The sequence below is a fragment of the Bombus vancouverensis genome, chromosome 9 (assembly GCF_051014615.1).
Source record: "Bombus vancouverensis nearcticus chromosome 9, iyBomVanc1_principal, whole genome shotgun sequence".
NCBI classification, from domain to species: domain Eukaryota; kingdom Metazoa; phylum Arthropoda; class Insecta; order Hymenoptera; family Apidae; genus Bombus; species Bombus vancouverensis.
The window spans coordinates 17,116,245-17,139,518 of record NC_134919.1 but is presented as its reverse complement, the minus strand read 5'-3'; the positions used below and the strand labels follow the sequence as shown (position 1 = coordinate 17,139,518).

The window sequence follows — 23,274 nt, the reverse complement described above, 5'->3', positions numbered from 1 at the left end:
CTGTCGCGCTTTTCATATTCCTCTTAAGCTCGGAGGTAGCAACGACGATAAAAACGCCGTATATTTATTTCGTTGCTTTGTCTGGAACATCTTAGAGTATCAGAGGAAAAATATGTAAGACGAATAACTTTAAGGAATTCCATTTGTGAAAATGTCGCCAACCTTGTGCAAGTATCGCGTGTATTTATTTTTTCTAAGGAAAAAACGGACGATCTAGAGATCAGGTACTTTAGAGTAAAAGGTAAATCGCGAAACTTGGATTATTTAGATATACGGATATACAGTTGGAGACAAAAGCGAGTGGACGAATAGCGAAGATAGTTAACGATAAAGTCTGATTGATACCTACGTATATACAGGGTGATTGGTAACTGGCGGTACAAGCGGAAAGGGGATGATTCTACGCGAAAAAAGAAGTCGAAAATATAGAATAAACATTTTTCGTTCGAGGCTTGGTTTTCGAGAAAATCCACTTTAAATTTTCGCTCGGTACGCGTGCACTTTATCGCGTCTCGTTATAACGGATCTCACTGTAGATCGTTGTCTCGATGGAAAAATTGTTATTCTATATTTTCGACTTCTTTTTTCGCGTAAAATCATCCCCTTTCCGCTTGTACCACCAGTTACCAATCACCCTGTATATTTCAATTTTATTTATTATGTATTCCATCGTACGTGGATTGTTTAATTAATTAGAATTCGCGTTTTTTTGTACGAATAAATGACATTTTAAAAAACGAATAAGCGAGAAGGTCGGAAAGGAACGAAAATGGAAATTTTGCTCATACGGCTGGGTTTACCTTCTTTTACCATAGCACGGTGCTTTTTAACTATCAGACGAATTTCAACTTCGCTCAAACCGAACATGGCACGATCGTTGTTTTTCCATCTTTTTTTCCATTTCGTTTTGTCTTTTCTTCTTTCTATCCCGAAACACACTGACGAGTGCATAGCGCGCGGCGTTACGTAGCTTTCATGACCGTCGAGCAATTCGCGCGAACAGCAGATTTTAAATAAACCTCTTCCGTTTAATCATACCCCGTTCCCAGTTACGCCATTGCGATAAATTTCCCGATAACAAGGAAGTCCAAGAATCGAGCTATTGATTCCCTCTTTGTTTGCTCGTATTATTTCCTTCTCTTTGTTTACTGCTGTGCCTTTATAAACACGGCTTAAAATTATCGTGCGGATTCGCGTGGATACCATGGTACTATGTTAATATCTCGATAGAAACGTATATCGCGCAAAAACCTTTCGATTCGACAAGCTGAACGAAGTAAACGCATCGAAAGGTCGAAAGTGTTTTACGCTCTTTTCAACGAAAATGTACATCGCCACTTGATTATATCCTGCGATTATATCATCGCGCCGTCAAAACGATATCGTACGATATTAGGTCGTTAGCGGTCGAACGAACAAAAGCTTTCAACCACTATAGTTCTATTACATTGACTCTGCAATGCTATTATGCGCTTAAACACGCCTAGAAACTATCGAGCGCCGTATCGAGGAATCGTACACCTGAACCGTGGAAGCAGATGAAATTACAATTTCAACGATTAAAGAACATCGTTTTAGCGTAATTTAATTTTCCAACAATTTTGGTTCCTTCGTGTCAAAAAATTACCCGAACGCAAAAATAACAAAGAGCTATCTACCACTCCTTCGAAATGGTTAAAGCAAAAGTAACCGGAGGGTACGAAATCCTACGGCACAGTATTGAAAACGTTTCGTACTTTTAATTTCTTGATCGATCGTTCGTAGCTAAGGAACGACTTTACTCGTTTTGGATGTACGTTAATTTCGCAAAAGAAACGACGCACCAGCTGCAAATCGTCGTCGCTTTTCTCCGATGCAAACACAGTTTAGATACGTTATAGCGTAAAATCTCCTTTTTCTTTATCGTGAATAGCATCATTTATAAAAAAAAATAAAGGTGCGCCTGTTGAACCGATATCGGTTCCGCGTATCTGTTAGGTCATCTACATAGAACTCACTTATCTAACATATTGGTTTTCCTATAGTTTGTAAGTAACGACGAACTGTTGCATAATGTATACCTAATTTGCGATCAACATCTCGCGCATAACATCTGTGACGTGCATGAAACCGCATGGAAGTCTTCGACCGACTGAATCGAATCGATTATAATTATTATCGAACGCGACCCTACCAGCCATGTTAGTTTCCTGCGATTTCTCTCTCTCTCTCTCTCTCTCCTAATATTGCGTCTGCCTCTCCTGTCCTCTTGATCAAAATTTAACGAAATTGGGACCTTAATCGTGTTTCGTCTAAAAAGCATAAATTTAACTTAAATTCCAGTTTGATATACTAATAGTAAGTAATACGTAATTAACACGTTGACTGCCACGACAGCCGTATTCGGGTGTCAGCAAAGTTTCTGGTCAGGCCACGTAATCCATATTCCGGCGTCGCTTATTTGACTATTTGCGAAGGATCGTCGTAGGTATTCGAAAAGATATTCCATAATAATAAATTGTTAATTAATACTTAATTGTAATAACAGTTGAATTGTTATAAAATAAAAATACGAAAATGGTTTATTAAAAGAATTATTTAGAATGTAAAACTTTAAAGCATTCTATACATAGCTGAGGTTGGTCGGGACAACTTGGACAATAAGTCGTTCTTTTTTTCAAATTCTTTTGTGCCTTTGTTCGGTCCATTCGACGTCTTTTATTTGCATAACATAGTTTGCACGCGCGTCTAATGCTTCTTCCGGAATCGTTTTTCCGAACGGCGATATTATGCCGATTCCGTCGAAGACAAGGATTTTGTGTATTTTCAGACAACCCTAATAATTTTGCAACTAATAATCGTCTAAATATTCTAATATTTATATTTTGTCTTGTTGCAATTTCGTAAACCGTCAAAGCGTTTACAACGGAAATTCCCAGAAAGAATCGAATGCCAAGTTTTCCGTGCCATCTGATTCCTTTTCTAATTGTTGTGGCATAAGAAACCATTCCGTCGGAATAATCTATACTACGCTTTCCTTCGTTATATTCGACAACAGCTAGTGGTTTTAACGTTGCGAACAAACGAAACGAAAGATCATTCTCGACACCACCACTGGAGCGATTCGCGTCACTAAAATATCGATGGGAGCACCTAGCAGAGAACGCTTGGTACTGGTGTACGCGTGGCCTGACGGAGATTTCTTTGAAAATACGCGTGCCAGTCAACGTGTTAATATGGTATTGGATAGCTTTGATTCAGGGCTCGTAACAAATTACGAAACGTTACTTTGTCGGTTATATCGAACGCGCGTCGTAAGATCGCGAACTGAAACAAGCAGACTTGTCTTACCAATTCTCTCGGGATTACAAAGGTTCCAGTTAACTCTCCTGGTACACGTTTCGACTCGACCATATACAATATCGGAGACCCGATACCGTTAGCAGAAACAAGCGTTGGAATTAAACGATCGCAAACTATCGATTAAATGCATCTCAGAGGATATAATATTCGTACCGGTCGCCGTGTTAATTCGTAGGTATCGATACTCTTAACGATCGAAAGCGATTTATTCGACAGTTATTCGGAGACCGTGGCGATAAACGCGGAAACTATAGGTCGCGCAGAAATCGACCGAAACCAGGAAGAAGGGAAGAATAGAGAAGACGAATGATTCGGTTTGCCGATTAGCCATCAGGAATGGTACGATAACAGTGGCGTATCGGCTGTCCGAATAATCGACGAATACTCGCGAACGGAATTTAATTATGGCGCCAGGGTATGCCACGTCTCGTCCCTGTTCTAGACTCACTCTAGGGAAACGGCAAATTAAACGAACCGCAAAACGAAGCGAGAGATTGCGCGTCGTACGACCGAGATACCACGAGAACTTAGAGCTGTAGTAACGTCCGAACAAACAGCAAATAGCATAGAAATGGTCGCGTTGGCGCGGAAACGTCGGAACACGCGTAACAGCGGGAATTTCCTGCGAATTCCGCGAAGTCGAATAAGTAGCAATAGAAAATAATTCGGTTGGATTTAACGTCGATTGGTTTACTCTTCTACGTATTCTGCTTCAGTGGTCATCATGGCGATGGATATCCATTCGATGGGAGAGGCCAGATTCTGGCACATGCGTTCTTTCCTGGTAGAGATCGCGGCGGAGACGTTCATTTTGACGAGGAAGAAATATGGTTGTTGCAGGACGACAACAGCAACGAAGAAGGTAAGAACTCAGAAGCTCAGTTGACGAACGTAGAGAACAGAAATCCGTCCTTTCCTTAAAACTAGCCTTTCTCGCTGGATCTGCCTATATACAGGGCGGTTGGTAACTGGTGGTTATAACTGGTGGTTATAAAATATAGAATAACAATTTTTTTTTAATTTTTTTTTCAATTTTTCCATCCAGATAACGATCTACAGTGAGATCCGTTATAACGAGACGCGATAAAGTGCACGCGTACCGAGCGAAAAACGAAAAATTTTTATTCTATATTTTCGACTTCTTTTTTCGCATAGAATCACCCCCTTTCCGCTTGTACCACCAGTTACCAATCACCCTGTATATTAACATTTGATATTTCGAAACGTACGGATTTGCCTGTGTAGAGTTCAACTTTATCCAGACATTTATCCAACTGAACATTCCCTGTGAATCGTTCGATTATAATCGCGGTATATTCGCCGAAACCTTGATTTTTATATAAAAGTATTCTCAACGAAAAGTTTTATGCGACGCTACGTCGTTCCTAGAAAAAAGGGCAGAAAGTTTCGATAACTTTTAATTGAAAGCAGAAATACGTCGTACGTAATATCGTTATATGTGCCACCAAGTTCGCAAATCGGACGGATTCGTAACTCAAACGGCTACGACTAGGAATATCGAGCGAAATCGGCGGACCAACGGTAACGATGAAATTTTGAAGCGACGACGCCTAGCTCGTTCGGATGTCAAAATAACAATTTCTGCGCGTTCCACTTTGTGCAAAGCAGGATTTCGCAATGGCGATGGAAGGAAGCACGGTAAGAGGAAGTTTAAAGGGATTTGCGGATGAAAAGAAAAGATTCCGGAACCGAGAAATTTTCGCAAGAGCGATCGAGCCTTTTTCCATTTGCTGGAGATACGCCAATTCGGTCATCCCGCGAGCGAGAAAAAGAAATAAGGAAACGATCACCAAAATCTTCCCTCTGTTCCACCATATTGTCATATTGTTATTTTTTCTTCGAGCTACGAGAAACGCTGATGATCCAACAGCGTGTCGTGCATTCTGAGTTTTTCCCATTTAATCAAACTTTTATCGATAATTAAAACGAGAGATAATTTAGATGTTGGCTTAGAGAACTCCTATGGTGATTCGACCTATCCAACTCTCGATTCCTGCTAAAGATCTAATTTCGGGACAACCCAAACACGAAACTCCCTGCAAAATCGAAACTTGGAGGCAAATCTGAGACTTAGCGTTAACCTAATGCCTAAATCGATCTTGAAACGTGTCTCGGACTTGGCTGACGTTAAATTGACACATAAGTCAATTACTATCTAACTATTAATTTCCAAGAAATTAATCATTCGCTTAACGTATTTCGCGTTTTATTTTATGCGATAGAATGAAACTTTCGTCGTTATAATTTCCATATTTTCGTTCCTACTGAATAGCAGAATATCAGACGAGAAACTTGAAATTACTACCGTTTCTTTCTGCTATGTTCGCGTCCTCTTCTTCTTTAAACTACGATTCAACTGCGCTTTACCTAAGAAAATGAAACGAATTTTTATGGTACAACTTCGGAAAAGAGAAAAAATAAATTGGTTAAAAGGATGGCTTATTCGGTTCGTTTACTCGAAACAAAGTTGCAAAGATGAAATTGTCGTGTTACTTTCGAAGCAAATGGTCGAGCAACGACTACATACGGTTCCCTATTTTAATTAGAACGTAAGTACTGTAAGGAAAAAAGCCAAATTCCCAATTCACCATATGGGAACGCTTGCTCGAAACCTAGATGCAACTTGATGCGATTTTCTACGATCCACGGTGAGGTTACGACGGTTAATTGACCTGATAATGCACGAAGAAAATCGAAATGGTTATTCAGAATCGGTCAACGGCTGTTGCCTGTATCGCGAATTATTACTCGCGGTTCGATTTTGATAGATGGTTGGTTCAATTCCGATTGGCCTCGTTAATAACTCCAGCTTAGCTCTCATTCCCTGCTGCTGGCGTTGCATAGTTTCCATTAGCACGGTCATAATTATCCTGGATTCGCCGACATCGTTCAGGGTCCACCTATTAATAGCGCTGCTACTAATACCGATAATTTCGGTAATTTTCCAAAAGTAGCGTAACAATTTTGGCTAAATTGCTGGTTTAAAGAAACAGTCGTCTTCTTCTTCCACCTCCTCTTCTTCTTCTTTTTCTCCTTCTTCGCTCGTGAAACCAGCTATCCTTCAGTCTGTTACTTTTACGAAAATTTTTACCAAAGAACGTGTAGTTTCGAATTTGTCTGCAGCTTTCCTTACAAACTATTACACGATGCGTAGAAAATATATCAAGTTACGAATCGAACGAATGAAAATTTGTCTTAAAATACGTTACGGGATCGTAAACTTTGGGAAATCCATTCTCCTATTATCGAGACGAAGCTTCTGTATGGGTAATATTCGGCGATGTTAGTGTCAGTTACGAACAACTAATGTCATATCTGACACATACCGTCGGGAACCACAGGATGCTTGCAAACGACGAGAAACCGGAACATCACGATCAGCAAATCCATCGGAAAATTAGCATCCTCCTAGAATAGTCTCGACACGAATTCATCTGGAATTCTGACGTAGCACGAGAGATTTTTCGAGCAACCGATTTATCGATAAATTCTTTGCCGGATTTAACGTTGATATTCCAAAAACGTTGTTACCGTGCAAATACAGGGTGAGTCGAAAATGATAGCACAACCGGACAGAGGGCGATACTACGCGAAGATACAAGAACAAAATTTGACGTAACGTTTATTCGTCCGAAAGTTTGAGCTCGATTTTCTCAGAAACGAAGCGTCGTAGGAAAAATTATTTTTTCACGTAGAATCACCTCGTGTTCGGTTGTACTACGATTTCCGATCCATCTTGTTAGAGTTTACTTTCGGCAAATTACCGCAGTGGTCGGAGTAAGAATTTTGTTTGAAAAATGCGTTATATCTTTGTAAAAATTCTTTAATCATACGTGCATTTTCTATAGCGTTATCGTTACGCTTTTGCAGATTTATATTTATTCTGATCGCGCAAGCATCCGCTATCCAAATAATTTGTATGCGACAACCTAAATGGAGAAGGTACACGAAGGTACGACGAGAGTGGTGTAATTTCTGTAAAAAACTCGCTGGAATATCGAGGCTCGGCAATCTGAAGAGCCCTTCGAGGACGACCGTAATCCGTTCCACTTATTTTCATGCTCGTCCTCGAGCAGGCTTTTGATTAAGAGCACTTGACTGCCGGTATATTGCAGCTAGCTGCTGTTAACATCGAGATTTCGAAGTATGTATCACGACGACGCGACGCGACGCGCTGAAAGTTCGTAACGAGGAAACTTCACCGAGAAGATCGCGCCACGCCACGGATGCCACGCTAGGCCTTTGCATCAACGCCCTTCCTTTGATTGACGTTTTGCGATGCGCTTGCAGTCACTACGCAAATTGCACTTGTCAAGATTAAGCTACTTGCGTTCTCTCTTGACCTTCTCTGCGTCATATTCGTAATTTACAGAGTCTATTTCTTTTTCTTTTTTCTTTTTTCTTTTTTCGTACGTCGTATATTTTTACAATCCGAAGAAAACAAGGATTATAGAGGGAAAAAATATGATAAATTCTAATTCCATTTGGTAATCCCATTTTAAATTCTTCGATGCGTCGAAGGAAAACTCTACATCTCCTCCGGTGTTTAGTTTTCTTAGTCCTCGAAGCCATTGAGTGTTGTTTAGCTCTAAATCGATTTGAAGAGCCTCTCAGACTCGTAGCCTTTTCTAAGAACATGCCGTGCACAGATGGTGCAGTGGGGTATAGACGGGCCAGTTTTCGTAATTAGATAAAAAGCCATAGGTGCGTGGCTTCGGAACTCTGTTACAAAGCAACGCTGCCAGCGTGCGGATCTGGACTAGTATACATTGTGCTTATATTTACTTAAACATATTTCTATTATACATTCATCCATGCGTTTTTCTTTATTCTATTTCGAGGTAAACCTCAACACGATGTAACACCAGGTGTAAGTTCCCTCAGGCTTTCACGAGCCGAGTTTGCCAAGTTTATGCCGCTCGTAGCTTTGTGTTCTTTTAGAAAAGTGTCCCGACATTTTGCTAACATTTCGTTCGAAAGGACAATACTTGCACGTAGATATATCAATCCGTATGAAATATTAATGGACGCAGTTTCTTATATTCTATACGCTAACTTTATGCGATATTCCGATATCTTTATATTTTTCGTGCTACGCACCACATATACATTATCTTCTTCCACGTTCTACGTATTTCATTTGCGTCATTTTTAGGTTTTACGTACGCGAACGCTTCACTCAAGTCTTAGAAGACACGTTATAGTTACTTGATATAAAATTATCGTATTATACAGGGTGGTTGGTAACTGGTGGTACAAGCGGAAAGGGGGTGATTCTACGCGAAAAAAGAGGTCGAAAATATAGAATAACAATTTTTTGTTCGAGGCTTTGTTTTCGAGAAAATCGACTTTGAATTTTCGCTCGGTACGGATCTCACTCTAGATCGTTGTCTCGATGGATATTATCGTAGTTTATGTTTGTTTTTGCCGTAACGGAAAATTAAGAATACATAATGAAATAATAGGAAGTAATCGTAAAGTTTATTATTACAAAAATTGCTGAAAATGTTGCAGTGAGATCCGTTATAACGAGACGCGATAAAGTGCACGCGTACTGAGTGAAAATTCAAAGTCGATTTTCTCGAAAACAAAGCCTCGAACGAAAAATTGTTATTCTATATTTTCGACCCCTTTTTTCGCGTAGAATCACCCCCTTTCCGCTTGTACCACCAGTTACCAACCACCCTGTATAATCGTACGAACACCGTTTCGAGTTAATCTATTTTCTTCTTCTTTATACGCGGTTTTAATTAATTTTTCTTCCAAGATACGCTACTTCGTCTCTCAGGGTAGAATATCTCGACGAAGAAACGAGAAATTGAAGCAGATTTTCTCGGTGATACGTCGGAAAGAAGACGATCGCATTTATTCGCTTTTCGTAGTGACTGAACGCGCGCTTCTTTTATCGCCAGCCTTGCGAGCTTTAATTTTATGATTTCGACCTACATTTCACAACGAACGTCCCGAATGCGAAACGAGACGGAACGAAGATAAAAAGCCGTCAAAAGGAAAGTACGTTAACGCCAAACTCGAGCTTCCGTCAAACCGTCGACAAATTTTGATATCCCTCTGACAAACGACCGAAAGTGACTGATATCGTCAGACGTCGATTACCGTTTACTCCGTTTTTATTTATCTATTTCGTGAGCGTTCTTTTACCTGGTTCGCCGTTTAAGCGAAACGTAAAATAATTCTTATGAACTAAATTCGTAAAATAATTTCTACGTTGCTGGTGTTTGCTTCGATCGAAAATTCGATATTCGTTTGAAATATCGTTGGAGATATTAAAGAAAGAACGGTGGGTAGCACGAAACGAGTTTATTGAAAGAATATTTCACGGTATCCACGAAATAACGGTTGCTATCGAGAAAACAAAACCCTTCTTCCGATATCATATATTTTACAACTAAAAATATACGGATATCGAGAGAGACCTTTTCGAAATAGCGTCCAAACGATCTGCCATTCTCGCGAGATTCGTTCCTCGTATAATAAAAGTATCTTTCGTCCGATCCTCTTTACTTAGTTTCTTAACGATAACGATTTCTCTTGCTTTTTTTTCGCCAAAGAAAGTTGGAAGAAGACGCGAATAACGGAAATAAGAAAGTATAGATAGGAGAATGAATAACCGAGTAATAGGGCGAAGTTTGAAACGGTTCTTTTGCCTTTCAGGAACCAGCCTTTTCGCGGTGGCCGCGCATGAATTTGGCCATTCTCTTGGCTTAGCACACAGCTCGGTTTCTGGAGCGCTCATGTATCCCTGGTACCAAGGATTGAGCTCTAATTACGAGTTGCCGGAAGACGACAGACACGGTATTCAGCAAATGTACGGTGAGTGAGTTTGCATATTCGATTATTTCCTTGCCATAATAACAATGATTATAATACTCTACGCTTTCGCCTACTAATTTTCCAGACGACTCGAATCACAAACGAAGGGACAAGGTTACGTGGTTAGGTAGAATCGATAAAGAAGACGATCGAATCACGCGCGTCCTACGATAAATAATTAACAATCTCGCGGTTCATTTGTGTACTTTTACGTTTACACCCCGGGATGAAGGGGAAACCATTCGCGTAACCTTACGTTTCTGTCTGGTTCTTGCGATATGATATACAGGGTGGTTGGTAACTGGTGGTACGAGCGGAAAGGGGATTATTCTACGCGAAAAATGAAGCCGAAAATATAGAATAAAAATTTTTCGTTCGAGGCTTTGTTTTCGAGAAAATCCACTTTGAATTTTCGCTCGGTACGCGTGTGGTACGTTATAACGAATCTCACTGTAGATGTAGAAAAATTAAAAAAAAATTTTTTTTTATTCTATATTTTCGACTTCTTTTTTAGCGTAGAATCATCCCCTTTCCGCTTGTACCACCAGTTACCAACCACCCTGTATGTGTAGCGGCACATGAGCTACAGGACAATTCGTCCTCGTGTTGTTTCTTTGCCTCGGAGTATCGACATCGTTAGGATATACATAATGTAATAATAAACAAACTCCGTGCAAAACAATGTCGCCGCTACGTGCATTCGTCAAACAAAGTCGAATTTAAACTTTCCGGTACTCCCTTGATCAGTATAAATAAACGAACGAGATCGTAAGATGGCCAGTTTTCAGTTTTGACTCTGAGTTATATTTATAACATTTTAAAATATATTTGACGGTTTAAAAATCAAGTAATCTGGTCGTTGTTTAAACAACGACTCAACCAACCATCCTCCGCATATGTCTAGTATTTTTAGATATTACGATATAGCAGCTCCATTTTGAACGCGCGAACTATTCAATTCCTAAACACTGACAACATAAATCTGACGCCGTGAGATGGAAGTCGAGTAACTAAAGAGTAAATTATCTAAAGGGAGAACTGTTTCTTGTAATACGTTTGACCTATCGGAAGCTGGAACGCGTTTAGTTTGGGCTAGGTCAGGCATCGATCACGCGTAACACCAGCGATGCTGGTTCCTTCGATATCGGTCCACAGCGATATTTCCACGGAGGAAAAAGGTAGAAAAGCCTCGCATAACTGTCGACGAGTTGACAACATTGTTCTCTCGTATATTCGTCTACCGATCCTTCGGCAAGTTGGTTTTTATTCGTTGCAGAGAAGCGCGCAAAACCTAGTAACGCGCGGTCGTATGAAAATCCGAAGGTACCAGACTGAAAGTAGGAAAGTGCTCGCGAAAGGGCATAATTGAAGTTTGAAATATATATGGTCGACCGACGAAATTCAGGATAAATCGAGAAAACAATTTCGCGAAATAATCGCGACGGTAGAGCGTAGAAAGATGTCCCCGCGGTTGGTAACAACAGGGTGAAATGAAACGTGAATAAAATATAAAGAACGGCCGTCCCCTTTCCCTTTCCCTTTGCTTCTAGCGGGATACAGGCCGTAGATTCGGGTGATTTAGCGTATGAGAAAGGTTTCCAGCCTCCCAGACCCGGATCGCAAATGCATTCCACTTGCCCCTTCCGCTTCTGTTTTTGTCCTCCCTCGTTCCCGCTATTCCACTCTCTTTCTTTCCTTCTCTTCCTTTCTCTCTCCTCTTTAAACGCATTTCTCCATTTCTACCTCTTATACCGGCCAATTTCTTCTTTTATTCCTTTATACCGACTCCCCCGATTTTATTCATCACCGTGATTTTTTTTTTCTCCGCGTCCTCCAATCCGCCATCCCTTTCCTCTATCCCCTCTGCTCTTCTTCGCTTTTCTCTTCTGCTTCCTCTTTTCCAACTTTGGATCACGCAGTCGTTAATTTTTCCTGTATATTGTTCGTACTTTCCATCTCCACCGTATCCTCTTAGTCTTTCCTGTCGTTTCACGTCACCTTCTTTTCTCTTCGTCATTTCCCACGTTCATTTTCGCTTTTCTACAATTTTCTAACGCTAAGTCTTTGCTCTCTGTTTTTAGCCGCGATGATGTATGTTCGTTGCAGTCTGCAGGAAAGAATATTCTGACGAAGAAAACGTCTTTGTCGTACGAGCCTGTTCTTGCGCAGGATAAGAGCTCCTTGATCCACGAATCGAGTAGATCGTTTAGGTCGTATCGTTTAGCAACGTAACTATTATAACGTAACTTGATTCGTATACAAATTATATATGTCGGGTTTGTCAAGTTGGCGTTAGACTCAGGGGCGTGTAACGTATCTTCGTTAGGACAAGCCATCGTTGTTGTTCAATGGAGATTATATTTACAATTATATGTACAAATGTTGATTTGACAGAGTTTGACAATTAAACGCGGTGATTAGACACTCTCGATGATAAAGACAATGTTCTCAGGTTCAATAACGAATCCACGGTCAACGGCAAAACTCTTTGTACAATCGAATATATTTTGAAGCACAAAGTGACGTTAGCTGTGACGCACGCTATCTTTCTGACTGACTGACGAGACGATGTGAGTAAACTCTCCAAGGTGATCGCAAGAATAAAAGACTGACGCGATCGCATTTGTCAATTGCGTATTGACCGGGGATATCGACAAAATTCCAGGCGCCGTTACTAGGCGGACCCGCGTAGAGTCGTCGTTGGTCCTGCCCCGGGGCTTGTTTGCTAATACAGCGTGTGTCCCTCGATATTGGTACTTCTACTGTTAAATAAAAACGTTCGTCCCGTGACCGTGGCTACGTTCGGCGACCAGTTGTGTCACCTCGAGCCCAAGCCCACTGTCACGAATCTCGAGCAAACATAATCGGATCGTATCTCAACAACTACTTCTAAGTTCTATTATTTAAGTACAGCTATAATGAATAGTTTAGACCAGAGTATCGAGGATCTTCCCAAAATTCCAAAAGATAGGCCCGATGTCCCTACATCTCCGACATATAAATTCATACAAGTAGATCTCTTTTTTATTTCTGCACGTACAACGTTTAACCGAGAAAAACTAGGACAGCCTCCATTGCAGCACGTAAATAAGTTCGTGCAACATTGTCGCAAAAACCGAGCGAGTAACGCGACGATAATTTTATTCAAACGACCATTCCACGTGGAAAGGCGCGTTCTTTAACGACAAACGCGTCATTCTCACAACGTTTCAGACCTTTTCACGGGAAAGATTTTCTTCCAGCAGTTTAACGATTGCTTTCGTTTAAACAGTCGCGTGATCGACGTCGTTCGTCAATTTCGAAAATTTCCAGATAATCTCTTCTTAACGAAACGCGAGCCTTCGAGCGTGCGGTTGCGTTTCTACTCGTACGCGGTGTATCTGCTAGGTCGTTCGAAAAGTTTCTTTCGTTTTATAAGAAAACAATGGATGCACAACATTTTCCGTTTTATATCGTTTTATCGAATTACGTACGATCCATTTTGCTCTATCGAGATAAAGATCACAACGTTCGATGGATTAAGTGTCATGTTTGTATAAGTAATAGATACAACGTAAGAGTTAACAACCACCAAAACCCATTAGTTAGCCAATTACTTGACACGGCGGATAAGATCCGCAGGCTAAAAAGACATTACCCTGTAGATTTAAACGTTAGATTCAGCTAGAATCAAACATACGATAAACACTTATTATACGCGCTATAGTACCACGCCAGAATAATTTACTTGTAATTCTCAGTGAGAATCGATCGTAAAATTCTTCCAAATAAAAGACAAAAAATGTTTGTATAAAGATGCATCGTTGTAAATGACGTGTCTGTGAAAGAAAGACACTTTCCGGACAATCTAATATTTCCGTATTCGATGCTTTAAACCGTTAGAGTGCCGAGTACTCGCGGCCTATACGGTCCGTACGGACGGCGCGCAGCCAGCGCTGACGATCGCTGTGGGCGGAGTACCTTTTCGCTAGACTGAACTCTGTTGATTGACTATTCAAAGCGCAAATCGTAATAAGTTATAGTAATTCTTTTGCACGAGATATTTTTCAAGAGCGTTATTTCTTAGTATTATTTATTTATCGTAAACATTGAAATTTACAATAAAGTAGAATTTGGGTAATAAACTAGAAAACTAAATTTAGTAAATATAACACAAGTTAATAATTCAGTTGTGCGTGAAAAATTTCAAAACAATTATCGATACAAACAATTACGCTCCTTCTCTTATTTTTCACACAAACAACACGTTTTCTTCTTGATAATCGTGTCGTGCCGGCACGATTAGGCCATTTCGATGGAAAATGCCTATCGATTAAACGAAATGGTAAATCCTCAAACTTTCGTTGAAAATATTTTCGTAAAATGTCTCTTATCAACGCTAAATGAAATTCACTAAATTTTTGTCTCGAAGCAGTAGATTTTTTTGATATAAAATATATGCGTTATACAGGGTGGTTGGTAACTGGTGGTACAAGCGGAAACGGGGCGATTCTACGCGAAAAAAGAAGTCGAAAATATAGAATAAAAATTTTTCATTTGGGGCTTTGTTTTCGAGAAAATCAACTTTGAATTTTCGCTCGGTACGCGTGCGGTACGTTATTATAACGGATCTCACTGTAGATCGTTGTCTCGATGGAAAAATTAAAAAAAAAATTTTTTTTAATTTCTATTCTATATTTTCGACTTCTTTTTTCGCGTAGAATTTCCTTTCCGCTCGTACCACCAGTTATCAACCACCCTGTATATAAGGAATGCATTTATATTTATCTCACACAAACGTAATAGTATTACTTCCGCGTAGGTGTTCGGAAAAATTGACAAACGCATATATGCGTCCTTAGTCCATGCCGGACACTTACGGAAAACGCATATATGTGTCCTTGGTCCACACCGATAGCTTTCGCCAGACGCATATACGCGTCCATAGCGCTGTAAGGGTTAAATGACGAATGTTTCGATTTACTCGGTTCGTTTTTAAACTCCGTTTGAATCATAAATAGTTGGCAATCCTATCGTTACTGACGATGTTTTATCGATGAATTTCATCCGAACATAAACATAGAAACGTAGGTAACGATATTTTTACGAAAACAGAAAATCGAATACTTTGGCAATACTCCTATGTGCCAACACGATCATCGCCTTCGTTCACGGTATCGACTATCCTCGTAAAAGAAGAACAGCGAATAGGTGCTCGTGCCGTTGTGGTTTCAGGAATATTTACCTACGAATAAACCGATGGTCGCTGTGAAACGAATGTGGTACTACTTGAAAAAGCAAACTACGTGTGTATTTGCAATGTTCATTTGTAGTATAGGTTATCGGCTGCGTACGTATACGGCGCAACGCACAGTAGTGCAGATATAAAAATCGCTCGACAAACTTTCGTTCACGATAAAAACACATCGCGATACGCCGGCTTTTCACAGCTCCGGCTATTTATCGACCGGGCTATGTGTCACGAGAACATCCAAAAATCCCAACTTAAATGAAAACGAACTGCAGGACATTAGCGTTTTTGTCTTTGTTCGAATTCCGTGCACGGTACTACCGCTCGACCTTAACCACCGGTACAGATTAGCGCGATTAGGTGAATAATCGCGGCTTGTACGCAAAATGGAAACACGTAAGATACTCTGTAAATATTTCATCTAAAATCTTCCAACGTAACTACTACGAGAAATGACGAGTTTCATACGCGTTAGAACTTTAAACTCTCGTCGTGATTGTCATCGTAAACTGTAATTATGATTTTATTCGTTTGGTCGTTTTATGATCGTTCGTGTAAACGAAGCGTGTAAATCAAACACGTCGCCGATACGTAAAAGTAATTTGCTATATCGTCAGGTACCCAAAAGGTAAAGAAAATCAACGAAAAGGGTTTTGGTATTCGAATCTAGCGTGCATCGATGCTTGTTTCGAGAAAGAGATAAAGTTAAAAGAAAAAACGTAGAAAAAATAATGCAAATCTCGAGATTTCTCCTCTCTGTTTCTTTCACGACCAGGAGAATATCTCTCTTTTCGTTGCATCGTAACGCGATGTTTCATAAACGTTCCTCTCAGAACAATTTGCTTCTTGTCTTAATTACTCCGATTTTCCGCTAACTCTTCCTTTCCCGAACGATCCGACCTTCTCCTTTCTTTCCTGTATTTTCCTGTGGAAACTTCACTTCTCCGAACACACCGTGCTCTATATAATCGAGAGTCTACCACTGCAATGCCGATATTTCTTTTATCGTTTCGTGTTTCTTCTTTTTCCACGTGATTCCCCTTTCTTTCGTCAAATTTTGCCGTTACACGTACTTGAGAACACCGACGTACAAACTATTCGCATTAAACAACGTAATAACATAGAACTGGCGTTTATAAACTGCGGGAAAACTCGGTTAAAGTATGATCTTTAAATACGATTTTCTCCATACGAAATCGCGCACTAGGTCCTGATAGAATCGCTTATGTACGTGCATATTCTCCGTCACAGAGACAGGAAAAATGAAGCTTTTACGCCAGCTTTTAGCCTCCGATCTGCCGATGTAGCAGAAACGATAAAAACTCATTAGCACGAAGAAGCGTGTCGCTTAATTGCGAATCACTTTGTTACTGGTTCTTGAATTAGCGACGTAATCCGGTGGACTGGAAAGCAAAAAGCAGGAAGTTAGTAGCATCCTAGCTCGTAGCGTTATTTCGTAAAATCCTCTTTAACGCTCCGAATAAAATAAGCGTCAAGGTATAGAGAGGATTTGGAAAAACAGATAGTTTAAAATTTATTTACAAATTATTCGACTCTAAATGTGCGTTACTCTCTAAAGGACTCGATAACCTACTCGCTTGGTTGTTTCTTTTCTTCCGATTCCTTCTAATAACTTCCAACCGCTTTTAATCGCTTTTGTCTCAACTAACAGCTGCACGTCCTTCAAAGCTCACATACACTCTCACACGTACGGTGTAAATGTACCATCTATTTAACAATAAGATCGACGAATTCGAAGTTGTTTTTGTCATAAACATAAATTTCTGCTATTCGTGTGAAAATCGATCGTCATTGTGCCTTTCGGATTATTCCTTGGAGAAAGGAATGCTCTTTCGTGATCGTAATTTTCTCTTCTTTCCTGCGATCGAAGGGGCAAAAATTGGATAGATGTTCGACGAAAAGAGAGAAAAAGAATACCCATATACATTATAATTTCACACGATTGTTAAAGCTGGCATGAAATTTGTCGAAGTAATTACTTCGAGGAAAAAAGAAAAACTCTACAGCTTTTCTCTTGTATACCCGTGACCTGGAGACAGCTGTTACAAAGAGAACAGAATTTAGCGAAAGAAAAGAATTCGAAACAAGGAGAGGTACATATTATTGCGCCCTTGAATATAAATTTTCTTTTGGATTACAAGATCTAGAAGCAAAAGAGCTATAAGTAGATTTCTATTGCTGCTTCTTGTAGCCTTTAGTTAGAGTTACAAGGTTAACTTTTTGATAATGTCCTTTCCTATAAATATTAGGTCGTCCAAAAAGTTTCTTTCGTTTTATAAGGAAACAATGGATGCACATTTTCCATTTCGTATTATTTTATCGAATTACGTACGATCCATTTTGTTCTATCAAAATAAAGATCACAACGTTCGACAGATTAGGTTTCATGTTCGTATAAAGATGCATCGTTGTAAAAGACGTGTGTCTAAAGAAAGATACTTTTCGGACAACCTAACATACGAACGCGCTCCCTATCGCTTCTTCTATTTTATCGTAACGCTATAACAGTGAGGATCTAGATCAGCATACATTATATACGTTGAGAATTGTGGATCTTAATTGGCGAAATAAAAGTAAAGAAACACCAAGGTTACACTTAGCATTCGTATTAAAATAGTTTTAGATTTATTTAATAAAGGATTTCCACGATCTTCGTCGATATACATTTGCACGCGTCTCGACGCTCTCTTTCCGTATCACAACGAAACAGTTGCGTTCGTCTGTTTTTCGAGACGCCACGCACACGTATACTTCCACACGCTGATATTCACATACGTGTGTCACTACTACGCGGCCAATCTACTCTAGCACACAAAATTATACATATCTCGATAACGTGCTTATTATTTATTTATTCGCCTTTATTTATTTCGATATATTTTTCTATTACCGATTCGTCCACTCGTTTTTCTATCAGTCAACCTCAGCAAAATGAACAGTGGAACGAAAGCAAAGCAAACCAAAATTAATAGTCAAACCAGCGAGGTTTCTTGAAAACTCCATTATAAATAGCTCGAGTCAGGTATACGAACGAGAAGTCAATGGCAATAAACGTTATGCATAATACATCGCGGTATGCAAAGTATGTATATATCATGCGCAACCCCGTACTATCTGCATTATTGCATTATTCAAGAACGGCGTGTGTCCCAGAATCGAATGATAATTAATATTCGTGAGGGAGCTACCAATTAGCGAACGGAATCTGCACGCGGCTGCTGTGGTGAAGAAAGAGAGAGAGAGAGAGAGAGAGAGGGAGGGATTAGAGAAACGAATAAACAGACAGAGAATGAAAATGAAAAAACTTACCCGTCTAACATTATCTCTTTAACTATCGATCTGATTACAGTGACGATACTTTCAAAATTCCAATTACAATGTTTTTCATAACAACATCGATAAAGTGACATCTCGTGGAAATTCTCAGAGACTGTTGTCGTCTTCGACCTTAAGTCAAAGACACTTCTCGAGTTAATTAATTCTAATTAATCCTATTCTAAATAGGATATTTTTCAATTTTATATGGTAATTTGGTAAACAGTAATATCCCCATAAAAGTACGTGCACGATATACTTTTGGTTTAAATGGAAAGTTTTGTAGTTACAGCTTGGAACATCTGCAGTGACAAAACTCGCAGAATATCTAAAAACTTTGATCACCGAAAGGCGTGTTCTGCGAACAACTTCCACTTTAAAAGTTCTACCACGTCATTTATCATTTAACATAGAAATAACAAATTAACAACGATTTTTACATGTGTTTGAAACAATGAAACAATGAAATTACATCTTGTACACGATTGGAACACACAAATAGCTCGAGGTTCGCCTTTGTTTTCTTATTCCAGATTAAAATTAAAAATAGTTCTGTGCAGATAATGTAATCCGATTTTACGTCTGGTTGGGGTTAGGTTAGTTAGGTGGAAAGCTGACGTTGCGTTTGATATCGAGATACGGAAATAGATGTTTGTTTCGGTATTAAAAAGTATTGCCGTGAAAGATGCGTTGAATCGATTCAATTTTGAAACATAAAATACGCTTTTCTCTTCTCCTTTCGTATTGAAAATGAATTCAGGACTGAACCATCTTTACGGGATAGTAAATCTTTACGTCTCTGCATATGTTTCTACGAAGATAACGACTTACGACATATTGTGCCTTTCATTCCAGTTTTATCGATCTGTGCGAAACGACTCGAATTATTGGTGTATATCAATTAAATTGTATCTACAGCTGCTTATCGAATATTTTGCTACTGAATACACGCAATTATCGATTTTTACTTTTGACTTATTTTATCGATCGTTCGACACCATATCGAATAAGAAGCGAAAAAAGAAATATTACAAGTCCTGGATTTTTTAAACTATACTTTATTTCCGATTTTAATAGACGTTAAAATAGTTCGAGCCAACGATCAATTTATTATCTGCGTGATAGTCGTTTAACGAGTACCTGGTGATCGTGTTACAGGTGCACCCGAAGAGAAGCTCTGGGCCAAGATACCAGGTGGTCCGCCACCTCCGGAACGACCTACAACGGCCCGGACAACTACGACAAGCGTTGGGACGACGTACAGACCATGGAGAACACGACCAACCAGGCCAAATCACTATCCAAACGACGACAGGCCTCGCCGCCCTGATCGCTACCCTCAAAAGCCGGATTACAGAACAGAGAGACCAGAGAGGCCGGAGGACAGACCTCAGAGGCCTCACAAACCTCACAAACATCACACCACCTCCACTAGTACCACTACTACCACTAGTACCACTAGCACTACCACTACCACCACCACCACCACCACCACTACCACCACCGTCAGGACACCGTACACGCAAAGGCCAAGGCACCGATGGACAACGCCGACACCCAAAAACGATAAACCGGATAAATGTGATACCAGCTACGATGCCATCAGCATTATTCGCAGGGAAATTTTTGTTTTCAAAGGACGAGTAAGTTGTCGAACGAAATTGCAAATTTTCAACATGCCCAATGAGAACGCGTGGAAATTTCATTTTTGCACGTTTGATGTATCGATAAATGTTTTATTGAAAAGTTTCTCGACGATATAGAATAAAAGAGATATACAGCGATCGAATAGAAATAAAGAAATGTAATACCAATAATATCGTAATGTGTGTCTTTTGTAGTATTTATGGAGAATCGGTGACCAAGGATTATACGAGGGATATCCAGCGGAGATCACGCGTTTGTTTAACCTACCTGAGAACATCGATCACGTTGATGCAGTGTACGAGAGGCCAGACAAGAAAATCGTATTCTTTATTGGCAAAAGGTACTATGTTTTCAACGCCAACAATCTCGAACCGGGTTATCCAAAACCATTAACTAAACTGGGATTGCCAGAGTCATTGGAAAAAATCGACGGTGCGATGATTTGGGGACACAATGGAAGAACTTACTTCTTTAGTGGATCCGAGTATTGGAGGTATCGAACAAAAATGTTTTATCTGCGGTTGATATCAAAGTTAAAATGAAATTAGAACATATATAACATCGACACATAACTTTGAAACGGGCGAAAATTATATTAAGCGGAAATAAATGATATAAATCGGATTTAATTTAATGATTATGAAAATTAAATTTAACGATTGTGATATTCGTACAGGTTTGATGAATCAGTAAACCACATAGAACTCGACTATCCAAGAAATATAAGCATGTTCGCTGGTGTTGGAACAGACATCGACGCTGTTTTCCAATGGAGAGATGGTCTGTATTCCTGCAATCGATTGTGATAATAACAATATCAAATATATGTAATCGCTATATGATAATAATGATAAAACGTGTATATCTTTTAGGCAAAACATACTTTTTCAAGGGGAAAGGCTTTTGGGAATTCGACGATCAAAGAATGAAGGTTGCACACGAAAAGCAAAAATTATCAGCCCCGTTTTGGATGGACTGCCCTCCGGAATTGGAAACGAACGATGTGGAAAGTTATCCAAGAAAATCAAAAATCATGGCCTCGAACAACGCATCGTCGCGATCGACCTTCTTCCTCGGGATATTTTTTATAGCGTATTTTAATAAATATTTGTAAACTGTGATATTTATGTGAAGTCGTGTATAAATATTTGTGCGTATATGCATACGCGCCCCAAATTTTAACACCTAAACAAACAAATACACAACGCGCGCGCGCGCGCGCGCGCGCACGCACACACGCACACCGTTTTCCTTATACCGAGTATATATAAAATAATTTTAATAAAGTAATTTTTAAATAATTTTAACGAAAATTTTAATAATAAACGATGATTTATCCCAATTTGTGAATTTTTTATCTTTCCAAAAGACTCTTTTCACTACATGAACAGCTTAATTGTAAATTATAAAATATACGAAGCGAGAAGTTGTTTTTAAAAAGAAAGAAAGACCAAGGGAACCTTAAATTATGTTATCTCATTTAACTCATATATTTAGCAAAAACATGTACATATTTATTTACTGTGTTGAACGATATGTTAACAGAACTTTTTTACAATTTTTTACATTTTACTTTGGCGAGTGAACAAACGGACTCTATTAACGGACTTTATTTACTCTTCTTAAAGCAATTGTTTTAGACGTTTCGTTTGAGCAGCAAAATATCGCGACATAGTGTCCTCGGGAAAGCGTAATCTTACAAGTCGATACTTGCGACTGAACTCGAATTTCACTATGAGCATAAATTATTTAAATTTCACCATAGTACGCGTTATTCTTTCGCTTTTAAATATCTTTTCTTCGCAAAATTTTTCACATATTATACGTATGACGATAAAGCTTCGTTGAATGTTTCACTTTAACTTCCTGATGCTAAAGGCGCAAATCCGGCGGCGAATATGGGTCCCAAGGATTAAGCAACCTCAATGTAGTTTGAACGATATTGTCTACTTCTGCCATTCCACCTATTCCTACATCGCCACACATAAGAGTTTTAGAAATGCATGTAACCTCCTTATATCCCCAAGACTTTAACAGAGCTATCTAAGAAAAGATAAGAATAATCAAGTTTAATCACACAATACTGTAGATTTATGTTTAATAAATTCTATTAAAGCGTTTCTTTTCTAACAAACTTTCCAAGTTTCCCAGGTTCTTTTTTTTCAAATTTTTACTATTCTATGTTAGTAAACCATAAAGACAACAAATTAAATTCGAGTAATTCCACCAAAACAGATTTTCGTTGCTTATCTTGTCTAATTTAATTAAAACGCTACAAAACTTTTCCCATAACCGCTACTTTGGAGATTAATTCTATGATAAAAAATTGCCCGATCTTAAATCCAGTTAACTTAAACCATAAATATGATTAAAAAGAGATATTTATGTATAATATATATAAAGAATATTATATATTTAAATATCATACTACATACCTGTGGTGCAGTAACAGGATGTTCCCACATTTTTGTATTCATGGCAGGACAAAAAATCAAAGGCTTCAGTGGATCCCAGGCACGTGCGACACAAGTTAAGATATTATCGCATATGCCACTGGCTATTTTACCAAGGGTATTGGCATCTAGTGGAGCGATTAAAAATAAATCAGCCCACTTTACTAGATCAATATGTAATACAGGATCGCCTCTATCTTGCCAAGCTGCCCATTCTACAGTGTCAGATAATACTTGAATTCCTGGAGGCAGTTCTGCTTCTTTCAGGAAATGTTTAGCCTTTTCAGTGACTACTACCCTTACATCCAAATTATTCTGCCATAACTTCTCTACTAATTGTGGCAATTTAATTGTTGCAACGCTACCAGTACAACCAATTAGTATTTTTTTTCTAGAGGTGCTTGACATTTTCAC

General features: G+C 39.1%; 2 protein-coding genes across 9 annotated transcripts in view; one reads left to right on the top strand and one right to left on the bottom strand.

Annotated features, from left to right (window-relative positions):
• Mmp2 (Matrix metalloproteinase 2) overlaps positions 1-21,749 on the top strand; it is a 108,205-nt gene extending 86,456 nt beyond the window's left edge. For all 8 annotated transcript variants that reach the window (XM_076621786.1, XM_033338075.2, XM_076621784.1 and 5 more), the window contains 6 exons: positions 4,059-4,204; positions 10,036-10,194; positions 19,919-20,403; positions 20,602-20,900; positions 21,084-21,187; positions 21,280-21,749. In XM_076621786.1, the coding sequence (XP_076477901.1) occupies positions 4,059-4,204; positions 10,036-10,194; positions 19,919-20,403; positions 20,602-20,900; positions 21,084-21,187; positions 21,280-21,521 (1,435 nt within the window). In that variant the 3' untranslated portion in view covers positions 21,522-21,749. The remainder of the gene's footprint in view (positions 1-4,058; positions 4,205-10,035; positions 10,195-19,918; positions 20,404-20,601; positions 20,901-21,083; positions 21,188-21,279) is intronic.
• Positions 21,750-21,873: 124 nt separating this feature from the next.
• Ppcdc (phosphopantothenoylcysteine decarboxylase) lies at positions 21,874-23,268 on the bottom strand. Its single transcript, XM_033338077.2, has 2 exons — positions 22,843-23,268; positions 21,874-22,450 (listed from the first exon to the last, which is right to left on the bottom strand). Exons 1-2 carry the CDS (start codon positions 23,266-23,268, stop codon positions 22,280-22,282), a joined length of 597 nt encoding a protein of 198 aa, XP_033193968.1. The 3' UTR covers positions 21,874-22,279.
• Between the last annotated feature and the right edge of the window lie 6 nt (positions 23,269-23,274).

Bases quoted from the DNA above. Each gene is read 5' to 3' on its own strand.
- Ppcdc (XM_033338077.2), bottom strand. From the start codon at position 23,268: ATGTCAAGCACCTCTAGAAAAAAAATACTAATTGGTTGTACTGGTAGC. The intron at 22,451-22,842 runs GTATGTAGTATG...ATCTTTTCTTAG, and splicing joins ATCCTGTTACTGCACCACAG to ATAGCTCTGTTAAAGTCTTG.